At 34.3% G+C, this 24,044-nt stretch overlaps 2 protein-coding genes and 1 pseudogene across 2 annotated transcripts; 1 reads left to right on the top strand and 2 right to left on the bottom strand.

Moving 5' to 3' along the window:
- The first annotated feature begins 235 nt into the window (after positions 1 to 235).
- LOC114749458 (mini-chromosome maintenance complex-binding protein-like) lies at positions 236 to 3,655 on the top strand (annotated as a pseudogene).
- Positions 3,656 to 5,419: 1,764 nt separating this feature from the next.
- LOC114749453 (expansin-A8-like) lies at positions 5,420 to 6,841 on the bottom strand. Its single transcript, XM_028937951.1, has 3 exons — positions 6,628 to 6,841; positions 6,176 to 6,488; positions 5,420 to 6,071 (listed from the first exon to the last, which is right to left on the bottom strand). The coding sequence occupies exons 1-3, from the start codon at positions 6,767 to 6,769 to the stop codon at positions 5,768 to 5,770; spliced, it is 759 nt and encodes a 252-aa protein (XP_028793784.1). The 5' UTR covers positions 6,770 to 6,841; the 3' UTR covers positions 5,420 to 5,767.
- Positions 6,842 to 13,976: 7,135 nt separating this feature from the next.
- LOC114749455 (bZIP transcription factor 18) lies at positions 13,977 to 17,264 on the bottom strand. The gene is made up of 4 exons (XM_028937954.1): positions 16,672 to 17,264; positions 16,181 to 16,313; positions 15,429 to 15,513; positions 13,977 to 14,570 (listed from the first exon to the last, which is right to left on the bottom strand). The coding sequence occupies exons 1-4, from the start codon at positions 17,109 to 17,111 to the stop codon at positions 14,185 to 14,187; spliced, it is 1,044 nt and encodes a 347-aa protein (XP_028793787.1). The 5' UTR covers positions 17,112 to 17,264; the 3' UTR covers positions 13,977 to 14,184.
- Positions 17,265 to 24,044: the final 6,780 nt, after the last annotated feature.

The following is a 24,044-nucleotide window of genomic DNA, read 5'->3' on the forward strand; positions in this document are numbered from 1 at the left end:
CAAATAATTAGTTGATGAGTAGCAAATTGTCAATTTAACATTAGTTCTTTTTTGATTGAGTGACTTGCCTTCAAATGATTTGGTTACAAGATATTAATGCATTTTCTAATTTAATATTCTCTTGGTATTTTTTTTTTGTGCATAAAAGGGAGTGATTAATTGACACCTACAAGTGAGTTTTAGGTTGTTTTTGGAAATTTTGCAGCATTAATTGCTGGATAATTTATATTTCATCATTCTTACCAGCATACTGAATTCATAGGTCTCAGCTGATACGGTTCAAGGCTCTCCAGATACCAAAAAGATGGTATGTAGAACTTATGCTACTCATTCTTTTTTTCTTTATTTCATTCACTGAAGAGAAGCAACCATGAGTTATGTTCTTAAGTGGCTTGCTTTAGGTCTTGATTGCATGATTTGCTAGCTCTAGTTGTATCACTTTGACTTGATTTGACCCCCCCCCCCAAATTTTTACCAATATCAACATAAAATGTAAAATTTTTATGTATTTGGGCTGTTCACAAATTATGAATAGTGTAGCTTCTTTCTAGTGTTTATGTTTTTTTTAAATCTTCAGACATATTAGTGGGCTCTGGTAGTGATTCTTTCAAGGATTGGCCATTGGCCTTAATGGTTTTTGTTGGGCGTAATTTACAGAGAGAAGATGAACACACTTCCCTTGCTACCCAATCTCAGGGAGCTTTGCCTGAGAGTTCTAGCTCTGGTATGAGTATTGTGCAAGGCTGTGATGGTAATTCACTTCCTTGTCTTGTGAAGGTAAGAACTGTTCTCTGTCTGTCCCTCTCTTAATTTCTTATGAAATTTATTGACATAGATTTTTCGTTTTTATAAAAGCTTTTATTCATGTTATTGCTTTACATTTTTTCTGAAGTTCTCAGTCTTTTTCCTTCATTTTCATTCTTTTTTTCACAGATATATGATTCTCCGGAATCTGACTTAAAGCTGAATGATGTATTTGAGTTTGTGGGTATCCTTGCATCTAGTGCGGAGCCTCCTGTGGGCAGCAGAGATTCTGAATTTTCAGATGATTTTTGTGATGACCCATTGCAGCATTTTCCAGCTAACAAGGTGTTTATTGCAATTTACAATGAAAGAATTACCAATCCCCATCTCGTGTCGTGGAGATTTGTTCGTTGCGTGTTTGCACAAGTTCTGGATTTTAAGGGACAAACTTTTGTTTTTTATTGGGGGGGGGGTGTTGTTACAACTTTCACACAATTTCTTCCTGCCATGGCAGGTCCTTTCCTGGGATTAGTCACTTGAAAGTCGGAAGAGTTCTTTAAGTGTGACAAAACATAACTTAGCTCTAAAACTCTACTTTATTGTCACTTCCAGACAATTTAATGCTTAATTGAATTAAAACGCCTGTTTTCCCCCCCCCCAAAGCATATATTAATCTGACAGGCTTCCTTGTTCTTCAGGCACAACTATAAGGAGCATCAATTTAATGTTATGGTGACATAGTATCTGGTTTTTAACATATGCATATCCATTTTCCTCTGTGGTGCAGGTGCCACGCCTTCATTGTTTTGTTCACAGAAAACTTGCAGTTCAGATTTCTTCAGAATAACCTAATAGAGGTAATTTGCATGCTTGCTTAAGTATAATTCACTTAATCTGAATGATTGACTTGGAATTTGATTCGTATGTTTAAAGTTCTACATCTTGAGCTGGGTTCTCTTGTTATTTTCATTGATTGGAAAGTCTTTGCTGAAAAAGGATGTACATGATCTCGCAGCCAAAATCTCACTTGATCAGAGAGATCAGGGAAGCTCTACTCAGACATCTCACGTCCGTTCTTGGCAATGATGCTGTGGCTGCTCATTACTTGTTGCTACATCTTCTATCCAGGGTACGTAGTTCTTAGAAGTTTCTCCCCAGTCATTTCATGGTTTTGTAAATGCTGCCTTGATTCTGTCTGGCTAACAATTCGTATTCAGCGTATGGTATTTTTCCAGCTATCCTCACAATTGAGGACCCTTATAATGATAGTCTGTTCTTGAGCAGGTACATGCTAGAGCAGACACTCTTGCGGTGGGCAAGCTTTCACTAAATCTTACTTGCTTTAGCAAAGAAACTATGTCTGCCTTTGGAAATTTATTAATTCTTGCTGTGAAGAATCTCTTGCCTTTCACACATTGTATACCCCTTACCGTGGAGTACCTAAACACAACTGCACTTGCGCCAAGGAAAGATTATGATACAAACAGGTAATTCTAATTTCTAGTTCTTCTGATTTACGGGCACCTTATTTCTTATATTAACACGCATTTATGGGTGCCTGTGTTGATGCTCTAGACTGGTTACTGGAGCTCTGCAGCTAGCTGAAGGCACTCACTTAATTGTTGATGAACAAAATTAAAGGCGGGAGCCCTCAACTCTGTGGGTGTGGAGAATGCAAGGCTTCTGAAAAATTTAATGGAGTTTTCAAAAGGTAGCTATTTTCTTGTCTGGCACTCGTTTTAGTCATGGGAATTGTTTTAGTATGACTGTCCATTTAGAAGACAAATTTATAAATGCCTTGCACAACTGCTAGAAATGTCTAACATTCCTCAAAAGATTTGACAAAATTTAAAATGCTGTTCTCCTTTTGCAGCTGCTTGTTTGCAATTGTTTTATTTGAAAGTAGAGGTGAAGAAACTAACATTTCATACTGTGTTTCAGCTGGAATATGACTTCAAGTACTACAAAATGGAAATGGCCACCGATGTCCAGCTGCTAGTCATGTCAGAAGGGAAATCAAATATCTTGCCAGCTGATGTAGTTGTACCCTTCCGACCTTCTGTTGTAAATGCTACTGAAACTGTTGTTGGAGAAGCTTTAGACTCTTGGAGGTGGTATTTGGCTACTGTTAGACAGCTACCGCATTCTATTGAATCAGAAATGCAGAAGGTTTGCGTCATCTTGTTAAAGTTCAGATCAACTAGGCCTCTTTTGAGTTGACAGGAAAATAGTTAACCAACAAATTAAAATAGTCTCGCTCATGCTGAGTGCTTGGATTCCTTCCTGTTATTTTGACTCTTAATCTGTTAAAATGACACAACTTGAAGCATCTTTGGAGGCTTTATACCGGTGGCTTGTGTTTGCAGGTGGTAGAAAATGATTTAGTTGCAGCAAGACAAGCTGATAGGAGTTTAAATCCCCAAGATCTTAGCAAGTTAGCAACATACTCCTTGCATTGCTAATGCTAGCATTGTTTTTCATATCTAAACTGTATATTGAGTGCATGCTTTGTTGTCCTGCTCACAACAGATGGTTAACAATGGGTCGTCTCATGTCCTTGAGCTTTGGTGAGACCAGCCTCTCTCCAGAACATTGGCAAATGGTCAACGAATTGGAGACGCTGCGAAGTGAGAGATTAAAGTGAAGCATTCTTTTATGGGTTATGAGATTGAACTGCTGCCTCCTGGGGCCTTTGAAGAAAGGATAGCCCATCAGAAGCGTTTTTAGGCCAAAAAGGGTTGGAAAAGTTTGTCTGTGCGACCTGACAACCTGAATTGTCCGGCCAGTTTCCTCTTTTACCCGCCCATAACGTGTATATTTAAGATCCTATAGTGGCTTATGCATACGGTAAAACCTATGGAATACCATTATATTTAAACTTAACATCTCCTGAGCGAAGCTATTGGCCGAATGAACAGGGAAAAAAAGTTATCGATTTATTTAAAATATAAATGATCAATACTAATCTAAAATATAAGTTTATAAGAACTTTTACTATTACCCAAGTTATAAACTATATTCATTAACCCATATACGTATGAAATAACTGTTGGAGGTTTTCATCACTTTCTCGATCAAATCTGAAGTCAACTGAAATTTCAACTACCTATTTGTTCTATGGTTAACAACTCACCCAGGACTTACTCATCCTTCCAGAAATGTTGAGTTCCACGGAAATTAAATAAAACGCGGCATCCAAGACATGTTTGTGCACCATGCATTTCTTTCCATACCACATATCTTCGTGTAATGGTTAGTTTATTGTGGTCGGAATTTTTTTTTTTTTAAAAAAAAACTAGACAAGGGTTATAATTTATTGAGCTGACCATCAAGTCTAAGCATCAGCTGTACTACGTGAATACCACAAAATGGAAAATACTTCAACCATACTTCACTTGAAAAGAACAAGATAAGGGTTATAAATTATTGAGCTGACCAACAAATTTTGCATACATAAATGCATATGGAGCACCATGTTCTTAGTTAGTGCCTACTCTTGCATGATTTAATACAAAAAAAAGAATACGAAAAAAAAATAGTGATTAAATGAGGACAAGGTTGCGGGAGAGTTGGTTAGAGTGTAGGTGAGGAAAAAGGAAGGAGCAATGTTGCACGTTATGAATGGTCCAAACATTGGCATAGTCAAAAGGGCAACGAGAAACAGACAAGTCTGTCTGCGTACGAATGAGTATGAAGAAGTTGGTCCTATTCTTTCTTTCTTTTTTTTTTTTTTGGTTTAATTTTATTTCTTACTGATCAGTCCCTTGATTGACTTTTAGGAGGTTTGGTACCACTTATATTTTTGAAGGTGCAACTAAAACTAATTGACTTCCATGTGCCTCGCAACTCTATTAACAATCAAACCCTCAAATTTCTAATTTGCACATTAGTGATTTTCTGTATATTAGCAGTACTGGTCAGTGTTCACACAACCCTTTTTTTTTCCTTGCCTACCAAAAATATAACAAGGGACGAATGTGCTTGTATCAATTTTTTCCGGATATTGGCAGTTGTGTCTCTCTTTTAAATTACGAATAGGAAAAAAATTGTTCGAAACTGTGTACAATTATATCAATAATTTGTATACAAGACTTAGAAATAAAGTAAGAATTCGTCTTATCAAGAAATAAAGTAAGAATTTGGTCTTGTTTGATGAAATAAAATAAGAACAGTTGTGGATGAAAAGTTAAAGTCAATTCCTAAACATTAAAAAAACTTATGAAGGTGATAATAAGACCAAAATAATTGTTATGAATATGTTTTTTAATAATCAAGGGAGAATTATAATGAGGTCCAAAAAAAAATTACTAAAAAGTCTTAATAACAACCTAAACAGCCTGTAATAACAAGTTTCAGAGTAGGCAATAGCAACTTTGAAGAGCTGTTATGCAATATTTTTCTTCCCTGTAATTCTCCCAAATAATAAAAAAGATTTTTTTTATTGTAGATTACCATACAAAACTTTACTAGTTTATGTGCTCAAAATTTCTCCGAGAATATTGACAATAAGCTCATTTCTACATTTACTTTTGTCATCTTTTTTTTTTTTTGCCAACTCGTTATTTGAAATATTTGAAACCGAACACTCAAGCTATATTAAAAAAAAAAAGTGCTTTCTTAACTATTTCATTAGAACAACGACTAGCAAACCAAAATAGCAGAAGACGAAGAAGACTTTTGCAACAAGCATGCTCATTAGATTGATATATAACTTGCCCCACCTTGGCTTTTAGACCATTTGGGAAATTAAATATACAGGGCTATAAATGAGATATTCACTGCCCTTCACCTCAAACAATCAAAAGGCAGTGATGAATTGAAGATCCCTAAACTAAAACAACTATTATATATATAATAGGCCTAGCGGGTGCCATATAGCCACCTCTGCGTTAGAAGCCATATTGGCATGAAGAACTCCTCCTCCTAATCTACCCCTCTTTCTTTCTTCCCCTCACAATCGTAAAACAAACAAGCCCAATTATATTACACAAATATAACTTTAAACTGTGACCTTAAAAGCTCTCTAAAATTGTCCGCCCTCAAAGGTCTGTCCAAATTGCCAGTTTGCTGGCACAACATTGTTGCTAGTAATGGTTCTGCCATCACTGGTTGTGACCTGGAAGGACAGGCTCTGCCCATTGAGGTAGGCATTGCTTTGCCAGTTCTGGCCCCAGTTCCTTGACATGGTTTGCCATCCTGTCCTTGACCCTTTGATTGACACAGAATGAACATCCCCAGCTCCTCCAACGTTTGTGACCAGAACCAAGTTGAAGTATGAGTGGCCATTGATGGTGAATCTGATCCCTCCTTTCTTAACACAGGGCACTCTGTTTCCAAATCAGGAAAAAAAAATCAAGTTAGTTTATGTTCTCTAGATAATAAGGACAGATACGAAATATAACAGTACATGTGGTGTTTATTTTATTTTTACCTTCTGAATGAAATAGGAACAATCCCAGCTTTGTATTGAGCAATCTGCAAGAAAGCAGGCTCAGCGAGATCAAAGTGTTGGAGAGGAGGGTTGCACCAGCCTCCGTTGTTATTAGCCAAGGCATAGTTAGGAGGGCAGAAGTTAGTGGCCGTGACCATGATAGAACCAGGAAGGCACCATTTGGGGTCGCCGCTGCATCTCATCTCATAGCAAGATCCACAACTCAGACCATTGTTGAACAGAGCAGTGCTCAGTGCTGCAGTGTTTTTTCCATAACCTTGACTGTATAAATTCCCATACCCACAAGCTCCTCCTGCAAGAACAACACATAATCTTATCAGAAACGCAAAACCCAGATGAAAAGGTTCCAACTTTTTGACTCATGATAGCAGACTTAAAGCCTATAATGGATACATAAATTCCAAATGAGAATATGTTGTTCTCAAACTTACCCATTGTCCCGGAAGCATCACCCCCACCATAAAATGTGGCATGGCCTCCTTGCCATCCTCCGTTATCACCAAAGGAGCCTTGAAGGTTAAGAAGGAGGAGGAAGAGAAGAGAGAAAGCAGAGAATGTAGCTGCAATGGCCATTGTGTTGTGTGCTAGCTAATTCTTAGAGAAGAGGGAAAACAGAGGAGTTTAGTGAGATATGAGAGCTTTTGCTGCTTTGAGCATAGCAGAAGGTAGTATGCTTATATAGGAAACTAGAGAAGACTCGGAAGTGGGGTCCCATGGTTGAAAGGGACAAATTAGCAATTCTGAGGTAGAAAAAGAGATTCATATTTCATAAATTTTTTTCTCAAAGTCATTAGAAGAAACGAAGGAGCACATGCAAATGTTTCAGTTAGACTACCAACTGCTTAATCTACGGTCCCACTTGGCACATGCATTCTTCAACCGTTTCCCTATAATTTTCTCTAATACTTTATGCTTATTTCTCGAGGTCTTTAACATGGAGTTTTCTTCTAAATCTTCCCTGAAATCACGGTATGGAAACTCTTGTACACACGACAGTAAAGTCGCTAATTCTGGTGTAACAGTGTGCTACACCATACTTAACCTTTAGTTATGTCCAAAATAGCATACTCTAATGAACTTTGGTAAATAAAGCAGCCCACTTTACTTTTTCCTTCATTCTCACTTCACGTCCAAATCAAAATAAACCATTCTTGGTAATGAAGTCTGTCAAAACCTAACAGAGCTTAAAAGGACAATTCATAGCAATAAAGTTTGACTAACCTGGAAGATTGAAGTTTGAATATCAATCAAAGCAAAAACATCTAAATGTCAATGAGAGCATCTCAATCCTTGAAGAATGTTGATTTACCCCGTCTCATTATGTAAGAAGGGGACAAAATTGTTCAAGAATCTAAATGTGAAAGGATTTATTAATAATGCAGGAGGATCTCAGTCTGTGCAGACTACCGACATGAATAAACAGAACGGTATAGCATATTTCTGATACCAAGAGCTCAAGTAATCTGATTCCACGTGTGTCATCCTGCTCAAATCCAGAGACCTTCAAAGAAAATGCAGAGAGCTCGTTAAAAATATATTACCCAGTGCTGAAAAAGAGCCAAAGATTGTTTCTTTTGTTCATTTTCATGCCTAACTCTCTTAGAAATCTATAAACAAAGTCATTTCACAAACCACTCAGAGTCCATTGTCGGTTACTTGTTATTATAAGACAAATTATCGCAGTAAGCAAAAAATATAAACTGATGTGGTTGTTTCTGCAATCGAAAAGGAATTTGGTTAGTGAACTTTGAGGGAAAAAAGGTCAAACGTACACGTGGTGGGATTTGGGGATAAGAGCTAGAAAAGATAAAACAAAGAGCATAAATTATGATGATTATATTTAGAAACAGGAGGACTAGTTTATTGTTAATAAAAAACAAAAACTTTGAAAACTTCGAAAATCATTTACTTATTAAATGATGACTCTTGAAGGCATCAATCTCGGCATTAATGAGCAGAGAAAAATTTGGGAAGATTTAAAAAAACCAAAAAAAAGAAAAGAAAAACTGGGAGGATCTGAAGATGGGCCTACCATGTTAGGAGCACATGCAAGTCCCGCTCTTTGCGGTCCATTGCCCTAAAACGTCGTCTTCTCTAAATAAAACTTGAGCCTACTTGTGTTCTTCTGCGTTCTCAGTCAAGAAAGGAATATATATATATATTTATGTATTTATATAGGCGTTTACAACAGAAGAGGATAATACTAATAAATCATTGGCTGGAAAAAAAAGTAATGACTCAAATATCACGTTGGATGCACAAAATATTAAGAATAAAAAAATGAAAAAAATGATGACATAAATAATTAATATATAAAAAATTATGTGGTTTATTATTATTTGTTTTGGATTTCATTTAATTTCTTTTTATCATACCAACTGGTGTGATGGCATGACATGGACCTGGACCTCGATTATCATATTGATATACTCCTCGGGTCCTTAATATAAGACCCATTTGATTAATTTGATTAGATTAAGGAAGTTAGGTAAGTTAGTTAATTATAAGAAATGTGACATGTTTTTCCTAAAATACCATGATCATCTTTCTTAATACCTTTCTCCCTTTTCTACTTGATTATGGTTTAGAGAATATCTATAGGGGTAATTTAGAGAAAATTGATAAATATGAGAAATGGGTCTTATATTTAGGACTAAAACCAACTCAACAATTGGGTCCTATATTAAGGACCGGAGGAGTAGTATTTATAATTCTCATCAATTTAAAATTAATACTACCCCCAGTTCTAATTATAAGACCTCATTTATAGACTGCAAACGAGGTTTTATAATTACGATTTGAGGTAGTATTCAACTAGCAAAAATGTTTATTTTTTTCCCTTTAAAGTTGATGTTTCAATGATGAATTATCAAAAAGTAGGATGATAACTTTGAATCGTGGCCTAGCTAATAATTTTTTTCCCCAGCTTCGGAAGGTCAACAGTCAATGTGAGGGAAACAATAAGAAACCCGAAGTATCCCTTGCGTGGTGGATATATAATTAATTAATAATTATTAATATTTTCAGATTTTAAATGTAAAATCCTTTAGATAGCTGACAAAACTTAAGTTGGCTACTTAACTTAGAATGAACATATTGACCAAAAAAAAAATTAGAATGAACACTAACATAAAATCCCTTTTGGGATTTGCTTGTTGCTCTGTATTGTGCCTAAAAGGATTTTTTTTAACTAAAGTGTGATTATGACTTGTGTGTCAAGTATGTTTGCATTTAAGCTTTAATGAGATTAGACGGATTGTGATAAATCATCTTCTCTGCTGTTTGTCACAGTTAGGGACAGGGTTTCATTATGATTACTAACAATTAATCACTTAATATGCCCTAATAAATGTGTCTTTTCATGTCATCGGAAAATTAACTCTCTACCATCAATTTTTGTCTTATTAATATGGAATATGATGGAGGAATTTGATTTACCTCATACCTTTCAGATTGCTGAAAAAAGTTTCAATTTTTACTCGTGTCTAACAATAAATTTAAAATGTTCTGAACTTTATTTCATGGTTGTAGGGAATGGGGGCAGAGATGGGACACAATGAATAATAAGCCTGAAATGGGCAAATAGTACAAAAGAGTGATCAGGAGTGAAGAATAGTGAAATCGACATCGTATTTTAATTTAAAATCTTAAGACTTGAGTTGTTTCACTTTATTATACATTTATTGATAGGTTTAATTTTATCTTATCTGATGCTTCTCGTATTAACCCAATCCTACTCACAATTAAACACCATAATTAAACATATAAACTACAAATCTTCAAAAACTTGACTACATATTGGCCAACAATCTCACTGTTAACCATGTTTACTAGGTTTGTCCGGATAAAGAAAAAAATAGGAGGGGAGTCTTTTCCTTCTTCGATTTTCTTTCTCTCCTTTAATTAATTTTCTTTTGCTATCCAAATAATAGGAAATTTACCACTTTTATTCTCTAGTGGTGTACTCCGAAATCTGACCTTTTCCTTTATTCGCATCAGTGTTTCTAAAATATTATACAAGATAATGAACCACTCATTTGGGTTCACCAATTTAGGCACATATAAGTCAAAAGTTTTCTTCTTTTGTGCAAACAAATCAAAAACAAGTTATGGCTTAAAGTCATGATGGAAAATATCAAGTTTTCATGAATTTTCAAATACAGAGTTAGAAACTTCAATTCAAAAAAGCACAAAAACCAGAAAAGGGAGAGCACTAATTATAAAAACTGCCCCATAGACTAAGAAATATGCTTGCATGCATGACTTCGCAACATCAACATTCCCTTTTTCTTCAGAAAACTGAGTCTAAAAAGAAGTAGATGAAAACAATTAAAACAGAAGGAAGAATCCAAATGAAAGTTGTATATATCCAAAAGAATATATCTTCTCTCTAATAATAAGACCTAATTGAACACTGTTTGTGAGCGTAAATAAAAAAGGATTCGGATAATATTCTAGACAATATCATCTTGCCAAATGAAGTTGAGTTTTAACTCCTTCGCTCAATGCGAGCTGCATTCAAAATTAAGCTACAATTGAAATCACTTTTGAAATTCCTGTTAGAAACTCTGTGCGTCTCGAAATCATTGTGTTTTTAGAAATACCATACCTTCACCCTTTTAGATTGATCGTTTTGTCAAAGAATTATCTGATCTCACCAGACAGACTATAAACATTTAGAATATCTTTTGATGTCTCTAGTTTATTCATATTTCGTTTTGTTGTAATTATTTGATGATGCACAAGTGTTTTTGGTTTGTATCACCCTTTATAATTTCATTGTTTAATGAAATTTCCCCCTCTTTCATAAAAGAAAGGCCTACTTGAATAGCATACTGAAACGAGGTCCACAAAAAAGCATGTGGATTTTGTCTGAATATGTAGTTAGTGTAGGAACCAATCGAATGTGGTGACCACAAGGGGCTGTCCAGACCGGAAACCCCACTTGATGAAGAAGAAGGAAACAAAAAAAGAAGCCTAGAAATGGATGGAACAAATGGCTGAAAGGGATTCAAAGGGTCATTGTCTAAGGGTGGTTAAGGGAAATGGCCCCCCCATGTACAACACAGAGACACAGAGACAGCCTTAAAGAGAGTTAGTTTCGTCTGGTGTGTAAGTTAAAACTACATGTTCAACACCCTCCCATGTGCATTCAATGCGATGTTGGCCCTTCACAACCGTTGTAAGATGACAATTTTTCGTTACAACTCACAATGTGAATATCTAACTTCTTTTCATTTGAAAATCTCTCATACCAGTCTTATATTCTATACATGAATTTGACCTACAAGAGTGTGAAATACACACAGGATTCAATTTTTCTCTCTTTACACACGTCTTTTTGACTCTACGCATGATGTGAGTAATTAATGTTTGAATTTTGTTGTTTTGGGTTTTCAATCCTATCTTATCAGAATGGTCTTTATCACTTTATTTGATATGTTATTTGTCATTGTATGGATATTATCCATATGTAATAATCCAAAATATCATCATCCCATTTGCTTAGTGTGATGGCTGACATAATGTACATAAGACTTAATTTTTATTTGTTTCCAATCTAATTTTATCAAAAAGATCTCTCTCATTGTTGTTTATTACATCGTTTGTTGTTTCATTAAAACAGCATCACTTCACCCAGTGTTGTAGTAGCTTGATGCGAGGGCTAACTATTTTGAAAGGAGAGAAGACTAAAGAGGAAAGAATATTATGAAAGAAAACGGTCAAAAATGGTAATTTTTTTTATTTTAAAAAGTTTTCTTTTACACCAGTTCTTCCCTTTCTCTTTCTCCTATTTTTCCTTCCATCCAAAAAATTGAGATTAGACTGAACATTCACAACTTGCACCAAAGTTATGCACATCATGGGTGATATTGGAGGATCTAAGTTGGCCCACAAAATTTTTTTGTTGAAATGAAACGTCGGAAGGGGGTTAATTAGAATGTCCCTTCTTGGGTCCTGCACGTGTCGTACGAACGGATTTGGGAACTAGTTAGGTTTTGATAATACTCCTCTAGTCCTGTTTATGGGATAGGAAAAGAATATATTTTTTTAATTCTATTTATAGGATATCAAGAAAAAAAATTTGTATAGATGTACAATTTTACATTTTATTTATTATGGTATTGATTTTATTTATATGAAATATTATGTATATTAAATAAGAATAAAATTATAAAATTATTGAATTTTAAATAAAAATTAATGAAATTTAAGATTTTTTTATTTTATATAAAATATGTTAGAAATAACTTACAAAATAGAACTAGAAGAGTAACAAGTTAAAACTGTGATTATGATACTTTTTTTTTTGTTTCCTCTGTTGTTTTTTGAGGCCAAAGACAAAGGAGCATTAATTGCGACTACAGTGTGAAACACCAAGTTGAACATTTCAATAATTTCATTCAATACTTGCGGCTACTCGCCAGACCCAAAAGCTACTTTGATTTTTTTTTTAAAAAAATAAAAATACTGTAATACTGTTTGCCTTATTTATTCCGTCAATGGAATTCATAAAAAAGCCTCCGTGAGGGCGGAGTTATTGATGATACGCGTCTTGCTAAAATAATACCCACAATAAACATTTCAAGAATATGTAAGGGTCTTAATGGTTGGATTTTAAATTCCACTTGTACCCTTTGGCTTTCCATATATCTACCCTCGGTAGGAATTATCATTTGTTTGGAAATTTAAATATTTAGAGATGAAAGGAGTTTGCTCAATAAAAAGGAAGATATGAAAGAAGATTTGTTAACTAAAACACACTTGCACATCACACTCTCGACTTTTAGTAGTGGTGGGGAGGAACAGGGACAATAAGAATTCAGGAAAATGACATTTAAAATGCCTCAAGTTTTTTTTAATAAAAACTTCAAATTATTATTGAACTCTTTCCAAATTATAACTAAGTAAAAAAATTATACAAATTAATTTTTAATGAATAGTTGAAATTAGAACTAAATTTACAAGTTTTAAAAAACTTCTAAAAAGCATAAATAACAACTTTTTCTCCTTCATAACTTAAGAAATATATGTCAATCTGTTTGATTACGTAGTTTCTACTGATATTGATTATCAAAGGTAAATTTCAATTAATATCTCTTACAATATCTTAAATATCTATCACTTTCCCAAAGGATTTCGCGCCTACCTTTCATTTGCCGCTGGATACGAACGACCAGATAACTAGGTGTACAATGGAAATTTTCAACTGTTAAAAAATTTAAAATTCAAAACTTTTCACCCCTCAATTACAATCTTTATTCGCACTCAAATTAAAATGTGTAACTTCATGGGCCGGGAAAAAAGAACGTAACCTCGAGGAGAGTGGGGCGAGAGTCCTGGCAGGAGCCTCTCTCAACAGATCGTAGAGCAAAGAGATAGGGGATGGAAATATGTGGAGCTCATAGCTACACACAATGTCCTCTCCAAAATTGCGAGGAGGCACAAAACATGACAAACCAAGTGAAGTTTCGAATAGACAAGAATAAAACATGACGGTCCATTCGTAGCAACCCATGTCCAAGTGTTTGAGCTTTACCAGATAACATTAATGAGGACCAGGTTCTTTGTTCAACAACAGTAGAAAGTTAGATCTGACAAAAACACCTAATTGGTCATCCAAACACATGCACGCCCAAACTAAGAGACAATACCTCATTGAATGCAAGGGTCTGTTATGTGTTTATACTCGTACCGAAAAAATGAAGTACATGTCCCATTGTTGGGAAAAAAATAACAGTAGCAGAAAGGATAGGACTGTAAAGGTCTCTCGTGGTAATATCAATAAAAGGAACTCAAATTCAGACAAGGCTAACAAAATTTTGGAAGAGTGAGCTCGGGGACCCTGAATAAGCCGCCAACAATCTGAAATTTGATCAAGTAAAGAATTAATTGCAGAGAAAAAGAATACCTTCGTGTCTCGCTAACGTCAGTCTATGAACAATTCAATAAACTGGGCGGTGACATGTTGGTTAATCAAATTTGCGTCAAAAGGCACTGCTGATTTGTTTGACAGAACCAGAGGAACCATCAGGCGTCAGAATGGGGGCACCCCCGGTGCTTATCTCAAGCCCCTGAAATTGGCCAATAGATTCCTGAGGCAACATTTCCGACAAGTCGTGCGGGCTGGCTATTGCAAGCGGCGGCTGATGAGGATTTGGTAAACTAGATGAGAGTGCATGTAAGTGTTGCATTTGCATAATCTGAGGTTCACCAACTGGTCCACACTGTGACTGATGTAAGAAGAAAGAACCTTGAGGGTATGGGATTTGATGCGCTTGCACATTGTAGGTTTGGGTTAAGGTTGGAGTTACTGTCTCTCCAGTAGCAACCTTAAGCCTATCGACCTCTTTCTTCAGTGCTTCGTTTAAAGCTGCAGAATTAGTTATCGAAATTTGAAGTCTCGAGAGTTATATTTAAGCAAGCAATGAGAGCATGTTAAGCTAACTAATACTATAACACGAGAAATATCAGCAGTGGGTTATTGATTTCCTAGGACCACATAACACTCCAGGAAACCTCTAAGAACCCCTAGAAAGCTTAAAAGTTTACATATGAGCTGTGGTTCCATGGTATAGATGTCATCAAAAGTTTAAAAGAATTTCCGACAACTTTATGGAAAATTATTTTTATTCTGCTCAAACTTAGGCAAAACAAAAGCTAGCATAGTTGCTGTGGAATTAATGTCAGAGATAGAACTTGTATAGCGAGTAACAATTGAGACAGAGATCAAAGAACGGGGAAAAAGAGAAAATTTCAGATCACTTCCTTATGAGTTATGATTTGGCCTATTTGCTGCCCCATTAAAAAGCGACAGTCCGAACCTTTGATATTCATTTAATTCCCCGACTCCCCGAATGCTCCAAATATGTTATATCCAACAAATTAAGGTACATCATGAGGGGGAAAAAAAGGTATCAAGGCAGAATGGGACTTGGAAGTAGCATTTTGGGTAATTAGGGATTTATCTGACTAGGAAAGAATCCATCAGGGAATGAACAGGGTTTGTTTGGTAACCTGTTCCATTTCTGTTAAAAATTGGACCTATCTGATAACAGAGTAAAGCTCAGAAGGTGCACAAAATAAGTAGTTTTAGACCACAGGGTGCAAAAATGAAATTAGACCAGACTGCTGCAGGTAATCTGAATTTAACCCGCCATCCCCCACCCCAAAAAGATGGTCGCACAAATAAAGCACTCAAACCCTAGTTTGATTGAAAATTGAAACTTACCATCACGTAACTTAGCTTGTTGCTCCATAGCTTGTAACCGAAGCTTCAGTTCTGTATTTTCACTAGTCAAACCAGTCGTATCTCTCTGAAAATAGAGTAAATTTCAAATAATTGTCTTAGATCGGCACTAGTACCATATAAAGCATCCTCACCATCATGTATGAGCATTTTGACAACTAGTCTATAAGAAGTCAGAAAATATAAGCATCTGCAGAATGATCGCTGGAAGCAAAAAAAAATGACAAATAACTAATAACGGAATAATACCAACAACACATCACAACTTGGCAAAAAGGGTTTGAACTATGAAGAAGATCCAATCTGTCATCTGTCATAATTAAATAGTAAACATAGAAAATTTCTGCTTGTTTAGCTCATGATCGGATATGCTTCATTATCAGTTATTTTCCACCTGCGTTTAAAGAATCTGATAAGAATATATGATTATTTGAACTATAGAGTCCAAATGCTTCAAATATAAGTAAGAAAGAAACATATTTGCGTATAAGGTTTGTTGACAAATTTCAAATCAGACAATATCAATGACTAATCATATAAGTCACCATTCTGTGAATAATCCAAGATCACATATCACATATACACCAACTTCATACTTAAGCATGGATATGGCTGAGAAGATTGTCGCTGTCCCTATAAGTAATTGTATCAGTTCTGTGAAGTTACTCAGATAAAGGTTTGTGAATGTGATGATTAATCAACAAAACAGGATGGATTCATCTTTCAGTAAGCACCTGGAAAAGATTTAATTGAGCGGAAAGAGTGGTTGCTTCTGTTTGAAGGGATTGAATTTTTTTCTCAAGTTCTACTACATAGCGCGCTTTCCTCTCTTTTGAACGAGCGGCAGATTGGCGATTTGCCAGAATCCTGCGTCAGATGCACAGTTTCGGAAACTCTTTAAGAAACAGAAATAAGAATCATCACTACGCATGTAGACAATAGAGAATTTAAAAGTTTCGAACCTCAATAATGAATCACAAACTTAAGAGCTAATACCCCAGAATCCAATGTGTTACTCCTGAGCATGCATATTTGGAGCCACATTATGGTCCAGCGCGGTCCGAAATGGCAAAACAGATTCCATATTTTCTTCTTCGAAACAAATATAAATGGCTCATGCTCACTCTCATCCAAAAACCAAGTTCCTCCCTCAAGTTATATAATGAAGAAAATCTAAACCCACATCCACGAGAAGACTATGCACAATATAGATGAAGAATCATACCTCTTTGCTCGCTTAGGATCAACAATCCACAATTCGGCAAGCTTATCCGGAGCCATTGCCTTCTTATAGTCAATGGCCTCGAGCACGAAAGTCCCATCGGCTGAATTGCTGTGCCGATGCCGAGGCCTGGCAGGCTTGTCACCGTCACCGCTAGTTCCAACGGATCCGCCATTGGCATTATTAGTGTCGGAGGTACCAGGTTTGGGGTCGGCTAATGCACAGTTAAGTTGGGATCCGGACTTGTCAAGATCCATATAGGCGGAGAGGAGGTCTTCCTCCGATGCTGCTAGATCTTCAAAGGCGAAGGAAGGGCCATCGAAGAAGCAAGGTTCGAGATCGAAGTGGTCGGGCAATCGGAATTGGCCCTCGGACTGAGCGCGGCGGTGGAAGGGGCCTCGAGAGGAGGAGGAGTGAGGAGGAGGATGGTTGGGAAACGACATCGTTTAGGGAGGAGATTGAAGGTGGGAGAGAGAGCAGCCTGGTGAGGTCAATGATGCAACATGTTGTGCCAGGTCACCGCGCGACATTCCCCGCGCTACCATCTTCCACCACCGGAACTCCACTCTTCACAGGGACAGATGCCGATCGGATGACGGTCAAAGTTAAACGCCGTCTTTTTTTCTGTCGAGACCGGTTATTCCGTTATTTGTCCCTGTACTATTTATTCGGGTTTGGAGCTCTATTAGTACTATTCAAGAGGCGATTTCTCATTTATGTCTCAGACCCTCAAATCAAGCCTACGTGCATATATGACGTGGAAGGAGTTGTTATAGTCAGTGCGTATTTACAAATATGTTGATGTTCAGCTGTTCACAACTTCACTTGACCACATGATTTTCATAAAAATATATTCTTAAAATAACTCTATAAAGTTATAAGTGTTCGGAAACTGTTAATGAAATAAATATATATATATATATGAAACATTGCTTTATAAAACATATCTAAAAACAAAAGGAGCATTTCATGAGACACAGCTTTACCGTCGTGACATATTTCTCCAACGTTGCTTTATAAAACATACTACCTCCTGTCTTAAATATAAAACTCTGCTTTATTTTTATTTTGATCTTAAATATAAGACTCCGATCTATTTTGTGTCTAATATTTATATATATTTTTTCAAAGTAGCCCTTTTAACAATAAAAGTTATAGTCAATACACTTGATTAGTAATGATATTTTAGGAAAGACGACGCCTATTTAGGACAAATAACTAACTCAACTTACTTTCTTAATCTTTTCAAATTAGTCAACTGGCTCTTATACTTAAGAGTAAAGGCAGTAGCTAAAAACAAAAGGAGCATTTCATGAGACACAGCTTTACCATTATGACATATTTCTCTTTGTCCTTGTCCTAACAATGTTTATATCAATTTTTTCATATTTAATATGTCAAGTTTTTTGGTCAGACATTACTTAGCATACCAAATATAAAAAAAATTGACTTAATTACTTTCGTATGCATGTTTATAATATGAGATTTATCTTATATCAATTACACATATTAGTATAATAATGTGTGGGATGATAGATTCTTCAATCCAACGATCAAATTAAAGCGCATTGGTCCGTAAATAGGAGCAAAAGTTGGATAAACGTTGACCTCCTCTAACTTCTCAAACCTATCATTGATTCATACCCAGAACAGAGAGAGAGCGCGAGTGCAGGGGTTTTAACATCGCAAAGGCTTGTCTACAATCTCATAGCTGGCCTAGTAATATAAATAAGAAGTTGTGAGTTCGATTATATCAATAATCTCAAATTATTATTATTTATTTCTTAAAATGAAAAATGGTCCTGATGGATTGCACAATTATATGTTGGTACTGTTCCTTCTTGTTAATATCTGACGGAGCCACACGTGCGGTTATATAACCGTTGTGTAAGAATGTCTAAGTCCTGAATATAATAAATAAATATTCTTCCGATCCTTAATATAAGATCCATTTAATTAATTTGATTAAATTAAAAAATTTATGTAAATTAATTAATTATAAAAAATATGACATATTTTTCCTAAAACATCATAATCATCTTTCTTAATACCTCCTCTCTCTCTTCTACTTGATTATGGTTGAGAGAGTATCCATAGGGGTAATTTAGAGAAAACTGATAAATATGATAAATGAATCTTATATTTAAAATTAAAATCAACTCAATAATTAAGTCTTATATTAAGAATCAGAAGAGTAGAAGCATATTTCGCGGCATTGTATTTCTGCTTAGAAACTTGGAACTTTGAGAGGACAACAGGACCCAAAGGCCCAGGTTTTTGGGCAGAAAAAGGCCCAGCGTTCTTCTCCTTGGTCCGCCCAACAATCTCTGGCATGTTAGGCCGCGCCTTCTTACCTATGTTTAAACACTAGAAACCTGCCCATGCCCAAAGACAAAAACTCTACTCTGCCATGCCTCATGCGAGATGCAAGAGTTCAAGTGATTTTGCTTAGATTTACTTCGGGAAAAAAAAAGGAGGAGGACAGTTTTTACTTTTTTCTATTACGGTTAATTTAAACAAATACAAATATGTTAACGTTACGTTAAAATTCAAAACCTCATCCAAATATGATAAGTGACACTATCACTAAAATGACTTGTTGCTTACGTATTTTTTATTTCATATAACATGAACATACACATTTGAATGTTGGTACGAAAACATGATATTTACTTGCTCAAATGGAGTATTTGAGTCGGTGTAGTCAACGGAATAATGGTGGGAGTTAATTGGGCTTGACCAAAAATATAAAAGATAAGGGCCAGCACACCCAAAAATTACGTACGCAAGTTGTAAGTGATGGGATGCAGAGGGGCAATTAATATGGAAGGAGGCTTTCCATGACGAAGATGTGTCCCCAACTTCCATCATTACTGCCACCATTATTTTCTCCTTCAAATTATATTAATATTTATTCCTAACTTCACCACTCCCTTTATCACTTGCCATACAAATGGCTTAATGTTGTGCATACGAGATTAAGGGCCTGTTTGGTTTGAGGGGAGGGAGGGGTAGGGAGGGAGAAGGGAGGTTTTATCCTCACCTTGTTTGGTTTGATTAAAAGGAGGGGAGGAGAGGGTATTTAATGATCCCTTGTTTGGTTCAAGGAGGGGAGGGGAGGGATAGTAATAATCAATTTACCATTTTACCCTGACATATTAGTTTATGTTTTTTATTGATATGTTATATAAATTAATTTACATCTTAATTTAAATTATATAATTTAATAAAAATTCAGTCTTATCATGTTAATATGTGTATTAAAAAATTGGTATAGTAATTTTTTATTCTAATTAATATAATAATATATTTAAAATAATCAAATTAACAAATTTTATATGCTCTAAGAAAAATGGAATTTTATTTTCTTTAGGCTATCTTTTTTTTCAGCTTTAAAATATATTTAATAAATAATATATTTATAAAAACAATTAATTTTATATATTATAATTTTTTATTTTTAAATAATTTTTATAATATATTTTTAATTATAATAATGTATATATTTTTTATTTTTTTACTTAGGATAATATATTTTTTATTTGAAATAAATATTATAATAATATATTTTATGAGTAAAAGTGGAATATTTAAAAAACTATAAGGACATAATGGTCTAAAATTTTGACTCCCCTCCAAAAATCCCCATTTTGGAGGGGAGCCAAAATGGGGAAGGGTAGGGGAGGGGAGGGGACATTTTAGCTCCCCTCCCCTCCAAAATTTTTAACCAAATGAGGGGAGGGGCTCATTTTCCCTCCCATTCCCTCCAATCAAACACACCCTAAGTGTATTTCACGTTTTGTAACAAGACTTGTTCATCTTTGTCTCATTAATTAAGCATACTCCCAGACACAAGTCATGGCAGTTATTAATAATAATAATAATTAATGATTTGCCATTGATAAAGTGGGAGGGGTCAGAAGATTAGTGTTGGTGGAATTATGAAGATGATACAGAGAATGATAAACGTGACTATTTGATTTTCTTATATATACTATTCTATTACCGTATATTTTACTTTTGTTGGGTGGGGGATTAGCATCTAACAAGTTGATAAATCCAATGAAACTTATCAGAAAAAGACCTTTTTTTAATACTCCCCTGGTACATTTTTTTAATCCTATTTACAGGGTATTGAGAAATTTTTTTTAATATAGATAAACAATTTTATCCTATATTTACTATTATATTAACTTTGTTTACATAAGATATAATGTAGGGGAAATCACAAATAAAGACCCTCGAATTAGCAAAATCACTCTATGGTCACCTGAATATGCTAAATTACTATGAGGGACCCGGTCTCAAATTGTAATTATGAAATCATGGCCAAATTACCAAAATACCCCTCTTTAATTTTTTAAAAAGAAAGCCACTGCCTCACCCGAATCCGGCCACCGGTGCCGGAGCTCCGGCGGCCGCTTCCGGCCACTGTCGGCGGCAGGACGCCGGAGTCCGGCCGCCGGAGCTCCGGTGCCGACGGCCGCTTCCGGCGGTCTTCCTTTGTTTTTTTTTTTGAAACTGTTTTTTTTTTAAATTGGGGGGAAGTGAGGTTGGGGGGATTTGATCCCCCAACCTAATGCTTCCCAAAATAAGGAATGACCATTGAGCCAACAAATTTTTGTTAACATTATGATGCAAAAAAAAAAATAAGTTAACTCATTTAGTCTTGTTCCAGGTGATAACAACAATACATTTGGAAATAACAAGTTCTGATTGTAAAATAACACGTCTGGAATAAAAATTTAACAATATGTTTTTTTATAACAATAAATTTTGTTGCAGGCAATAACAACAATACATTTAAAAATAACAAGTTCTGATTATAAAATAACAAGTTTGGGATTAAAATTTAACAACACGTTTTTTTTTTATAACAACACACTTTATTTCAAGTGATAACAATAATACATTTAAAAACAACAAGTTCTGATTATAAGATAATAAGTCTGGGATTAAAATTTAACATGTTTTTTTTTGTAACAACACACTTTATTTTAAGTGATAACAACAATACATTTGGAAATAACAAGTTCTGATTATAAAATAACAAGTCTGGAATTAAAATTCAACAGCACCTTTTTTTTATAACAATTAATTATTTTATACTTTTGGAAAATAAATTATTTATAACTTATAAAAAGTACTTGTAATCTATTTAATTTGCTAAAAAAATAATTTTTATCTCCAATTTATAATCAGAACTTGAAGTATAATTTTTTATAGATTAAAAATACTTTTTTATTGTTCAAATTTATAAATAAAATTTAGGGAAAATGGCAACACACTTTTTTAATTTTTTTTTTAAAATTTTTAATCTATATATCTATACAACTTATTATAAATCAAACTACTTCTTATAAATTATAAATAGTACAATTTATTGTGGATTAAAAATACTTTTTGACTGCTTAAATTTATAAATGAAATTTATCTCTAATTTATAATTAAAAATACTATTTTATTCTTTAAATATAAAAACTATTTTTAATATTTAAAGAATGAAATAATATAAAATTTATACTATGATTAATAAATCAAAAATGCCTTATTATAAATACTTTATAATTTATAAGAAGTAGTTTGATTTATAATGAGTTGTATAGATATACAGATTAAAAAGTATTTTTTTAGAGAAATAAATATATTAAAAATATTTTTTATAAGTTATAAATAATTTATTTTTTAAAAGTATAAAATAATTAATTGTTATAAAAAAACGTGTTGTTAAATTTTAATCCTAGACTTATTATCTTATAATCAGAATTTGTTATTTTTAAATGTATTGTTGTTATCACTTGAAACAAAGTGTATTGTTATAAAAAAAACGTGTTATTAAATTTTAATCCCAAACTTGTTATTTTATAATCAGAACTTGTTATTTTTAAATGTATTGTTGTTATTACCTACAATAAAATTTATTGTTATAAAAAAAACATATTGTTAAATTTTTATTCTAGACGTGTTATTTTACAATCAGAACTTGTTATTTCCAAATGTATTGTTGTTATCACCTGGAACAAGAGTAAATGAGTTAACTTATTTTTTTTTTTGCATCATAATGTTAACAAAAATTTGTTGGCTCAATGGTCATTCCTTATTTTGGGAAGCATTAGGTTGGAGGATCAAATCCCCCCAACCTCACTTCCCCCCAATTTAAAAAAAAAAACAGTTTCAAAAAAAAAAACAAAGGAAGACCGCCGGAAGCTGCCGCCGGCGCCGGACCTCGGCGTCCGGCCGCCGACAGTGGCCGGAAGCGGCCGCCGGAGCTCCGGCGCCGGTGGCCGGATTCCGGTGAGGTAGTGGCTTTCTTTTTTTAAAAAAAAAAAATTGAAGAGGGGTATTTTGGTAATTTAGCTATGATTTCATAATTACAATTTGAGACCGGGTCCCTCATAGTAATTTAGCATATTCAGGTGACCATAGAGTGATTTTGCTAATTCGAGGGTCTTTATTTGTGATTTCCCCTATAATGTATACTCAATAAGACTAAAGTTGAAAAGTTGTTAAATTTTAAATACTAACTCCAATTCTTAATATAAGACCTCGTTTGATTTTTATTTTGCTCTTAAATATAAGACTCCAATTTACTTTGTCTATTATATTTATCCATTTATTTTCAAGATAATCTTTTTAATAATATTAGTTCTAACTCATATATTTGATTGGTAAAAATATTTAAGGAAAGTCAACCTATTTATTACAAATAACTAACTTAAATTATTTTCTTAATCTACTCAAATTAGTCAATTAGCTCTTATATTTAGAACGAGATGCAATAAGAGTTAATAAAATTTAAGATTTTTTTATATAAAACATATTGAAAATACTTTATAAATAGTAACAGATGACTATATTCATGTGAACTCCGACTTGAGATTCCACTGCTCGGCCAGCCAAAACTGACTCCATTGAAACTAATGCATGTCGGTATAATATGACTTTTTTTTTCTCTCTCTCTCGCTCCACATCACCAAACTGCTTCTATTATCTTTTATTAACATGGATTTAATCATAACCACGTGCTTCGCAAAAAACCAAAAAAGAAAAACTTAAAACCTGTCATTCTTAGCTGATAGACTTATTACTGTGGCAAGACAAATCTTGTGGACTTGTAAATTAATTAATTAACTATATACATTACTTAGAGGTCATAAGAAAGCGGACGGATTAAAAATCTGGCCTATCCATTAGCACGCAAAATAAAACAAACTGCAGAATCTTATGTGAATTTCGGAATTTGTCGCGAACCTTACTTATAGAGAGGGTTTTCTGAATGAAAACAAAAACAGGTTTATATGTAATTATTTATATTTTTGTTATCATAGTCTATCGTCGAGTTTTTCAACAACAAAATGATATGTCTGGATATTTAT

Source organism: Neltuma alba, unplaced genomic scaffold (assembly GCF_004799145.2).
Source record: "Neltuma alba isolate B1F8T4 unplaced genomic scaffold, ASM479914v2 tig00006052_pilon, whole genome shotgun sequence".
Taxonomy (NCBI): domain Eukaryota; kingdom Viridiplantae; phylum Streptophyta; class Magnoliopsida; order Fabales; family Fabaceae; genus Neltuma; species Neltuma alba.